Source organism: Melanostigma gelatinosum (assembly GCF_949748355.1).
Source record: "Melanostigma gelatinosum genome assembly, chromosome: 3".
In the NCBI taxonomy this organism is placed as follows: Eukaryota; Metazoa; Chordata; class Actinopteri; order Perciformes; family Zoarcidae; genus Melanostigma; species Melanostigma gelatinosum.
This window is the reverse complement of record NC_136636.1, coordinates 10,611,081-10,621,633: the sequence shown is the minus strand read 5'-3', so window position 1 is coordinate 10,621,633 and position 10,553 is coordinate 10,611,081. Positions and strand designations below refer to the sequence as shown.

General features: G+C 42.2%; 1 protein-coding gene across 1 annotated transcript; it reads left to right on the top strand.

Moving 5' to 3' along the window:
• The first annotated feature begins 3,727 nt into the window (after positions 1-3,727).
• LOC306775905 (twist-related protein 2-like) lies at positions 3,728-10,538 on the top strand. Its single transcript, XM_079266471.1, has 2 exons — positions 3,728-4,916; positions 9,478-10,538. Exon 1 carries the CDS (start codon positions 4,007-4,009, stop codon positions 4,577-4,579), a length of 573 nt encoding a protein of 190 aa, XP_079122597.1. The 5' UTR covers positions 3,728-4,006; the 3' UTR covers positions 4,580-4,916; positions 9,478-10,538.
• Positions 10,539-10,553: the final 15 nt, after the last annotated feature.

The window sequence follows — 10,553 nt, the reverse complement described above, 5'->3', positions numbered from 1 at the left end:
ATTAGTTGTATACATAAGAATGTCAAATAAGTTATCATCAAAATGTTTCTCTGCCTTTGTGGGCACATTCTTACCAACTGCGCTTTATATAATTTCGAAATCTCAGACATAATGGAATAGTTTGACATTCTGGGAAACGTATGGCTCTCTTGCTGAGAGTTAGATGAGAGGATTGACGCTACGCTGACATTTGTACGGTAAACACAAAGTTACAGCCAGCAGCAGATTATCTTAGTTTAGCTTTGCGCAAAGACTGTTAACAAGGGTAAACAGCTAGCCCGGCTCTGTTCTAACAAAATCCACCGACGCAATTTGTAATCTTTACACTTTTTGGGAGGATTAAACAAATAAAGATAAAAGAGTTGATTGTTGACCCGTAGTGGTGCTGATAGGCTGATTTTGTACCTTAGGACGGAGCCAGGCTAGCAGTTTCCCCCTGCTTACAGTCTTCATGCTAATCTAAGCTAACCGAGCTGACTCCAGCTTTATATTTAACTCACTTCCATGAGAGTGGCATCAATCTTCTCATCTAACTCTTGAGGTGAATATTCTTTGTCCATTGATGGTTAAACTTTGAGAGTTTACCATTTTTTCCTTCAAAATCTCCACCTTTGCACAGTTTGCATTCGATTTGCTTATTATCCACACCTCTCGTTCCCCCCAAGCCCCATCACCACCATCCCCCACATACCATGCACCTTCACCCCTTCATCCCCCCCACCGCCCTGCTCCTCCAGAAACCCTCTAAGTGGATACCCCACAGGAAGGGCTTCTCCAGGGGGGAAATGGGTCCCAGATGTCTGCCTTTGTGCCACTATAGGCTCCTCGGGAGGGATGGAGCCGTGGACGGGTGGGTATGGGGTGGAGGAGGGTGTAGTGTGCAATGTGCAAACATCAATAACGGCAGCCAGGAGGGTGAAGAAACTCCCGGGGTGAAGGTGAGGAGGAATTTAATGATTAGTTCCTTTTGTCAAGCCAGCGTGGATTTCCAAACACATCATTTATGATTGGTCACGCTGCCCCGCTCCTACCAGCTGAGCACGTCACCGCAGTGCTTCGTCCTTTTGCTGGATGACGGTAATTGAATTGACTGCATTACGGTCTTAAAGAAACTGTTTTCCCCCTTTTTTTTTTCCTGGAGAACTTCAAAAGTTTCAACATGGCCGCTCCTCAGTGCAGTATTTCAGTCAGGACCAAACCACATGTTGTAGAGACAGAAACAGACAATACATTGGCCTTCTTTGATATCCAAGCCCCCTTGTGTGTGTATGTGTGCGTGTGTGTGTAAGCCAATATATACTAATATATATTGATATATTGATATATATTGATATGTGTATGATCTATTTTCAGCTCTAGAAAGGGTTAATTATGACCCCCGTGGAAATAAAACGAAGACGAGCGCAGGGCCCGAGTGTTTAGTGAAACATTATGTCAAGACTCTGACAAGGAAATGAAATGTGCAACATCAATCAGCCTATGAGGACAGAGATCAAACGAACCTCCACACTCCTGCATCTGGTTCTGTTTGGACAGCCTCACTTTTTTCCCCCTTCTCTCTCTCCTTTCTTCTCCTTTTCTTCTCCCCTTTTCTTATTCTTCTCCCATTCTCTCGCTCTCTTCTCTCCCCTTCTGTTCTTCTATGTGCCACGACATTCCTGTAGGCCTACTCGCTTTGTTAGCTCATTTTTTCCATGATGGTGGCACACCGCCACGATTTTGCTCAAGGTAAGCGGCAGCTCCCGAGATTAGCCTCCGCAACAATGACTTTCCTGTCCCTCCACTGTCTCCACCAGAGCTCCCAATAAGCCCAAATTCTAATACCAGTTAATCCTGGAGTTGACTTGCCTGTTATGTAAATACGACCTCATATAATTCACTGTCTCTGTCCATGGCCTTGCTTTGATGGCCAGATGAGGGGTTTTTTTTCTTCCAAGTTGATTAAACCCAACTGGGATCGAGCTCCTTTCCGTTCAACGTCCCTCTTTGAATGAAATGTAAACCAGTGCAATCACGAGGCTCATCAAGAATCTTCTGAACTGCTCTCTGCACACACGGTCCTTCAAATGCCGCGGCAATCACAACCAAATTGTCGGCTAGAAACTGTCAAGCAGCGTGTCAAGAGTGAAATGAGGTTTTTCGTTGGAACCCAGAAAACTTTTGTTTGTAAATAATACAAGTTTCTGAATATCTTGTCTCTGCGTCTTCATATAACGTCTCTGGACTGTGACTGAATTTGTGTCAGTTTTGGAAACATCAAAGATGCAGCAACTCTGATAAAAAAAAAGACATGTTCGGAGGTGTTGAAATATAAAAGCTACCATTAAGTATGCTGTCATCAAAAAGTACCAAATTTCAGCATCTTAGAGCAGCGGAAAACTCCCCGCAACATTTCTCCGCAGAGATCTACGCATGAGTCACTCAAGTCGTGACGCATGTAAGGTGTAAACGGTCACAATGTTGGGAAACTGTTGTGGATTCAAAGTAAGATTAGTGCACGATTTAGTCATTTGATGAAATTGCAGGTCGTTCTGCAGAGATTTAAACGAAACATTAGCTTGAGCTGTGTTCCGTCATTTTCTCAAGGAGACCTGTCTGCTGTGTCATGACTGCCAACGTGTAGAAATGTGTTTAAGTGGCTGCAGGCCCAGATGGGTTCGCGGTGTGGAGGTTGAACATGTGTCGGCACTGCCTCGAGGCCATGGATGGCACAATTACGTGCTCTCTCACCTCTGCAGACTGAGGTCACTGGGCCACTGAGGTCAGGGGTTATTTAGGGTCCTGTCTGTGCTCCCTTCCCAACCCGACGTAGATGACTAGGAGCAGCTGATGTCACCAAAACGCTGGTTAGGTGTTAGATAACGGATGTCTTACGAGGTGTGTAGGAGTTCAGAGTACATCAATGTGTACAGAGACAATGACAAATCTCAGGAAGCTCATCTTATACAATTCTTTCCAAGATGCATGCTTGCACAACCTCAAATGTTCTCTCAGATCAACTTAAAACTGCTGCAACAGATTTATAAAAATCCTTTTTTTTGGTTTGGTTTTGGACTTTACGGTCTGGCATGGCAAACAATTTGATAGTTTTGCAATTATAAACAAAGCGCATTTTTTTTAACCTATAACTCCTTTGGTCTTTTAATTTCTGCAGTATTTTGATTGAGTTGGGCCACGTTGTGACCCCGGGGTTTAACGGATTTGTTTTTACAGTGTCCGGTTATCAGCATGATAAAAAAACATGGCAGACAAATGTTAGTGTGAACTCACACTTGTTTCCATGTTAAAGGAAAAAATGAAAATGCACATGATTGATGGCTTTTATGTTGTAGGAAGAAAAGCTGTTGACAATGTGTGTTCATAAAAATACCATATAACAAGTATTCAATACCAACGTTTACACAGATGACTGTCAGAAATAGAAGGTTTAGGTTCATTCCTGTACTAATGGTGAGTTGATGAACGAGAATGCAGACACGGGAGTGCATGCTGACTGACGCTCCAGCCCCAAATCTGGAACCCATAAAGCCTCAGACATCCCTGCAACATTAGACACAGCACTTCTTATTGGCTCAGAGGTCCACTTACCCCCTTCCTCTATTGCCCGCCCAGCAAACGCACACTTCCTGCTTCTCCGCCTGGCTCAGGCCGAACCACGCCCTCTGGATGTCCGCTTAGCCAAAGAGAACTGCCCGCAGGCCCTGAGTTAGCATTTGGGTATAAAAGAGGCGGAGGTGGACCTGCCTGTCAGATGGTTTGTTGTTGTTCTGTCTGCCAGGTTGAGAGGGGAATGTAAAAGTTAGAAATTGAACAAGGTAACCAGGAAACAGGACAGCCAGAGCGTCGTCCAAGCCGATGGAGTTTCTGAAGCCGTAACTTTCTTTGACGAGAGAGAAGACTTTTGTTACACGAGCTTGTCAAGTTCTGGTTTGTTGTTGCTTGAAAAAGAGCATCACAGCGTCTCGTCTTTGCAGTGGAGGCTGTAAGGTTGTCGGTGGACAGTACGATGAGAGAAGAGGTGTCCTGCACCAACTCCCCCGAAGGAGGTCTGGGGGCCAGCGAAGAGGAACTAGAAAGAGGGTCGAAGAAGACCTCCCAAGCAGGGAATCGGAAACGTTCCCCTTACCCCAAGAAGGACGGCCTGGGTCAGGCAGAGGAGAGCAGCACCGGCAGCCCCAACAGCCTGGTTGCATGTGGTCCAAAGAAGGTGAAGAAAAGCCCTTCGACAGTTGTGTCGTTGGCCCCCACGTCGCTGGGCCCCAGGCTGGACCAGCCATTCGAGGACCTCCACTCTCAGCGCGTCATCGCCAATGTGCGGGAGCGTCAACGCACTCAGTCCCTGAACGACGCCTTCTCCTCTCTACGCAAAATCATCCCCACGCTACCTTCGGACAAGCTGAGCAAGATCCAGATCCTGAAGCTGGCCTCACGCTACATCGACTTCCTCTACCAGGTGCTGCAGAGCGACGAGATGGACGCCAAGCTGGCCAGCTGCAACTACCTGGCCCACGAAAGACTGAGCTACGCCTTCTCTGTCTGGAGGATGGAGGGTGCCTGGGCAATGTCCACCAGCCACTAGGCCAGCCATCGAACTTCTCTCCTAAACCCTCTCATGTCCACATCTCCACCCCACCGCCTGTGTCTGTGTTTGCACCCATTTCACGACCTCTGAACCTCTGAATTCTTCCCCTTTTGGTCTGATCTTAACCTTTTCATCTCAAACCTTCGCCTACATTCCTGCTCCATCTCTGTGCTCCATGATGGTTCACTTCACCTCTACACCAGTGTTAACATCCAGAGTTGAATCTTTGCAACTAAAAACCTGTTCTCCTGCATTGTTTCCACCTTCACTGCTCTCCCCTGTCTGTCCTAAAGTTTAGTCCAGTGCAACAAGACGCTCCACTGCAGCCCCTCAGGTATGGACAAAATATACAAAAACACACTCACAGACAGCATGAACACATACATAAATCATACACAAACACGCACGTGTACACTCACCGTGTCATCAGCACACGTGATTTTGTTTTTTCTTTTCATGTTTGAAATAGTCATAGTAGTATATTATTTGTTGACTTTCCGCTCAACAAATAAATACCTCCAATGATCTTAACAACGAAATGCACAGACAGGAATAAAAATACCATTCCGTGCTTCAAATATCCTGTTCAAATAAAAGCAAAAATAAAACAAAAACTGTTCTAAGCTTTTATTTTACAAGACATGCAGCACATTAAGAAAAGGCTCAATAACAGATGTATTCAGACTAAAGAATGTGAAGCAAAGTTGTTTTATAAAGCACATTTATTTATAAATGAACAATAAAATCTCAATATAACTATACAACAGCTGTTAAAATGCCTTAATTGCAACACATTAACACACACTAACTAACTTATTGGTTTTGATATTTGCAGCTATGGAGTCTGTTTATCTTTGCGTTCAGGTGAATACAAAATGAACAGTTTATTATTTTATGCAAATATACAAAAATTGTTCTCCAATTTATAAAATTACATTTGGATGAAGGGCATGTCAGTTATATTATTTTACAAATTATGTCTTTAATTCTGATGTTTTGATCTGTATGTTTGGCTCAAACTTTCACTGAATTCGTTATCTTCACACAAAAAACACTCAAACTGAAAAAACTGATTTTGTAAAATGCAATATGCTGCTAATTATTGGCTGATATTTAGTTGTGTGTTGATACATAACACAAACTTTGTTGATAAATGTTTCGTAGCTTAAATAAATAAGTCATCAAATTAAGTGTTTGTTCTGTGTTGGTTTGTGCAAAATATTCTGCCATTTTGGGTGCAATTGCTGCAAAACACATGTCAGTGTCACGAGACATTTCACGTTAAATAAAAGTCATCAAGAAATAATATAAAACAAAGGTAAAAAAATGACATATAATGTAGATAATAATTTAAAATCAGATAACAAAGAATCAACATGTTTGTAACAAGAAATGACAGAAATGTCTACAAATCCACTCAGCATATAAACAAACCTCTCTTGAAGTCAAGGCCACTAAATAACGTTCAAACAGCACAATCACAGTACAATAACTTCGGTAAAACATCAACATTTCAAAGAAATCATTTTAAGCACTTTGGTTGTTTCACTTTATTGACTGAACTGAACAAACAGCACATTATCATCATCGTAATCTGAACGCTCCAGTGTTTGACAGACCTCTGATGTATTTAAGACAAATGTTTTCCTCCAGAATCTGTAGGATCGGCTTCACACAGGGTCTGGGTTTTTTCAACCATTACCAGATTCCAGCACAGGTACAGCATGAAAGGAGGGAAAGAAAGGGAGAGTGGGGAGAAATAAGTGGAGGCACATCTCTCTCCCTCTCCCTCTCTCTCTCTCCCTCTCCCCTGCAGCCTTGCCCTCTCTCCTCAGGATCTTGTATCGTGCAATCAGGCCCCGCCGGGGCCCAGACAAGCAGGAACCTTTAGATTGGAAACAGTTGTGAGGTATTAGGAAGGTGTGTGTACCAGGGTTAGGGTCAGGCACACGGGCATGTGTGTGTCAACGCATGTACATGTGTAATGGTGTGTGTTTGTGTGTGTGTGTGTTTGGAGTGAGCTTTAATTACCTGTGCAGTGTGCGTGCATCTCTGTGTGTTTATGTGAACACATCTGCAGATTAGTAAACAGGAATACACTCGCAGATGTTGTTTAGTGGATTGTATCGCTCCCCTCTCTGGGTTTTAGTTTTAAAAGACTTACAGTTTAAATTCTGTAAATAAGGCAGCCAGGAAGTCCTTCAAAATAAAACGACAACATACAAGATAAGACAAGGTGCAACATCTGTGTTGCTGTGCTGGAAGAAATACATAGTTTTTAATCAGCTAGATTTTAGGTTATAGTAAACACTTGACTTTGAACATATATATATATATATATAAATGAACACACGTAAGTACAGCATTTGCACAGTTACATGCAATTCAATGTGCAGGAATCAGTGAGTCACAAATACTACTGCAAGTACTACTACACATACAACATATATTACAATGTCCAGACACACACACACACACACACACACACACACACACACACACACACACACACACACACACACACACACACACACACACACACACACACACACACACGTAGCTGCCGGCCATGTGCACACTGCAGGTGTTCCACTCTGCTTATTATTAAACCTCCAGTGGCCTCAACAGCAGACGTCGAGGGCTCCACTCAGCGCTGTGGATGGAATGCCAAGGCCCCTGCACGTGGTAGCGGAGTGTCCTTGAACGCAGCGCAGTAGTTATGACCCACCACTTTGCCTGCTCTGCCTGTTAGCAACAGCTCTCCAGGGGCCGCCACGAAAAGTGCAAAAAGAGTGGAAAGAAATTCAAGGCCTGAAACTGACCTGAATGTCTAAGTTTAGGAATGATTACGAGGTTAGAAAAGCGTCCGAGCAACATCAAAGACAGACGCATGTGCATCCACGCATGCGTGTGTGTCTGTGTGTGTTTGGTGTAATTTAAATTAAATTGTGCATACATGTGTTAAATGACATTGATATCAGTGTCACTCCATTATGTGAATACAAACAGAATGTCCAAAAAGGTGCAGCCTATTTTCAAGTTTTCTGAAAGCTTGGTAGGCTGTATATGTAGGGGGTAGACAAAATAATTGGAACACTTGACAGTATAGCAAAGTGTATTATGTTCCATGTGAAGTTATTTGAAGCCGTAATTTATGTCAATGTATTAGATTGCAGGTAATTGACAAAGATATTTCTGTAATTTTGTCCACCCAACATAGTTTTTTACCAAGAAAATAACTCTTCGTTTATTTGTTCGACCTTGGTTTACACCATCTGTACAAAACGTATCCTAAATATTTTGTACTTTCACTGTAGGAGAACCTTTATATTTTCCTTGAGAGTATAGCATAAACACACACACACACACACACATACAATACAAGAACATAAACACACAGGGGAGAGTTATGTATATTTATGATGAGCATAATTTTAGAACGCGTGGGTGTCTGGCTCAGGATGAGTCTTTCAGAATGAGAGGATTGTTCTGTTTGAGTTACAAAAAACAATACTCTCCCTTCTGTTTATACTACAATCAAAACGCCTGTCACTGCTTTTTCCTCTGCCGGAACCACTGGCTCTGCTGCGTGTGAGTGTGTGTGTTATATAGTTTGGACTGACCAGCTGTTGGATGCTCTGCTGTGCATATCAAATCTCTGGCTTTCACTTCGGACTGATCAGGGACCAGATGTATCGTCCTCTGAGGTTCATCTGCATTTTAAAAGTCTCATCCAGAAGTTGCGGCTTCTGATAGTCATCTTTATTTTTAGAGAGCCAAACTGTGAGCTGAGCGCAGGTGGGAGGGTTGTGTGTGTGTGTGTGTGCGCGTGCATATTAGTGTGTGTGCATTTGACTGCTACAGGCATATGTGCCAGTGCATTTGTATGTGTGTTGGACTACTCAGACAGCTGCAGGGCTAGAGAGCCAGAGGAATGACTTCTGGTTTGACACGTAGGCAACAATACGGCAAATATTTGGGTCCAAAATGCATCATGCGCTGTCAAACATTCACATGAACAATTCACAGAAACAGAAAACGTTATTTGCAATTTAAATTAAAAGTTTCAATAATTAAGGAAAAATGCTCAGCAACAAAATGTCAGCAGCATCATTCAATTATTTTTCTTTAACAATTGTTTTCTGTGAATCTCCAATGCTTAGGCAATATAAACCCAGTAAAAGAGTAGCACTCCCCCACCAACAATTAAAACAACATCGAGAGGCACTTACTGAATGTACATCAATTTAATGGCTACTGGAGAAAAAAAATGCCGCCCACAAGTATTCAACGTAGAGTTTAATTTCATGAAAATGTAACTTTAAATGTTGTAAAAACCAGACGGATAAATGTGAGTTTCAAAAGTAACGTTTCTGGAAACAAAAAGCAAAGCAAAGAGAATTAGTGGACGCCCTGCACTTTGTTACATTACATGAGAAAGAAAAGCTTTTGTCTGTCAATTTACACATTCACACATTTATGGCATAATGAAAGTCATGTGACGGCCCGACGCCCACAAACATACGTGTAACTCTGTCTTGCTGACTTCTTCTTCTCTCTGTGTCTTCCTTGAAGCATGGAAAGGCGCACTGTACACTGTAATTAGGGTGAACTGAGAACGCTCCAGAAGAAATGTTTGCTTGTTAAAACACAAGAGGAGAAGTTAAAGGAGCTGTAGGGATTTTTCCACTTTCCGCTAAACGTTCTGTGTTTGTTTGTTTGTACACACATGTTATAACCTCGACACACATCTCAAAGACTTTCAGTGGATTGTTTTGCAGAAAATATGCTTCAGAATGAATCACAAGTATATTCAATGTCTTCTTACCTTCAAAGTGTCACGCTAATACAATGTTTACCGTTTATGCTCATCGCTGTGTTTCTCCTCTCCACAGAAAACCGATGAATGGAAAATTCTCTACACTCAAAGAAGAAATGTGTTCCTGCCTAACCAGATAATCCCCCATTTTTTAATCTCTCAAAACACTATTTTCTTTCTCTTTCTCTGGACACGGGCTCGAACTCACGAGGTGTATTTTTGCAGCTTGACTCCCAACAGTTCTGTGTTTGTGAAACACCGGTGAGGAGACATGACAGTCAAGTGCTGAACATTTTTAAAGATGAAAACAAGGGAAAATACAAACAGCTGGCCTGCGTTGACAATGAAACAAAATGGCTGCTGGTTCGAGTGCCTTGTGGGTAACACCGTGATAACCATCATCCATTTGACTCAACGCGTCGGATGACTCACTGCCAGACAGACATTAAGATGACTAATGATGATGGCACAGTGATGGTTAGAGGGCGGTCACAGCCAATGAATGTTTACAGCCAAAATGCTAATAAGCTAATCGCTCTGGCTCTCAAAGCCCCATCTTGTGGGAAAATGAGGAGCACGAGGAATCTGATGCAGATCTTCTACTTTGTTGTGCTGCAGTAAGCTGGATTGCTTTCTGTGTTTTTGGAGGTTTTTAAAGTGTATGTTTGTGAATTTGGTGTATGCACACTGTATTACTTTAACTCTGCTCATGCATTACACTTGGCTTTAATGAAAAATGCCCATGGGAAAATGTCTTAAACCACTGATTACAGTTCAGCCACTATTCCTTTTGTTTTTTTCACTTCAGCTTTTCTGTTATTAGTGAGCGTAGCAGAGTTGTATTTTAAAATGCAAGACAATCTGATCGATGTATGTTTTTTCCTGCCGCTTTACGAATCTTTGCAAACTTGCTGTGAGCGTTTTCACTGAATAATGCAAAAAAAAATAAAAGCAGAAAGTTTCTTGTAAAATCCGTCAAAGTGATTCCAGCCATGATATATGACAGAGGATTCATTTGATCCTTCAAGTAGTCTAATTACTGTTTGATCATATTTCTTTTGTATTGTTTTGCATTTGCTTTTGATGATCTTTATTGTGTCAGTTCCTGTGGACAATAAAACTTTTCTTGATGCTGTATACGAGTGTCATATT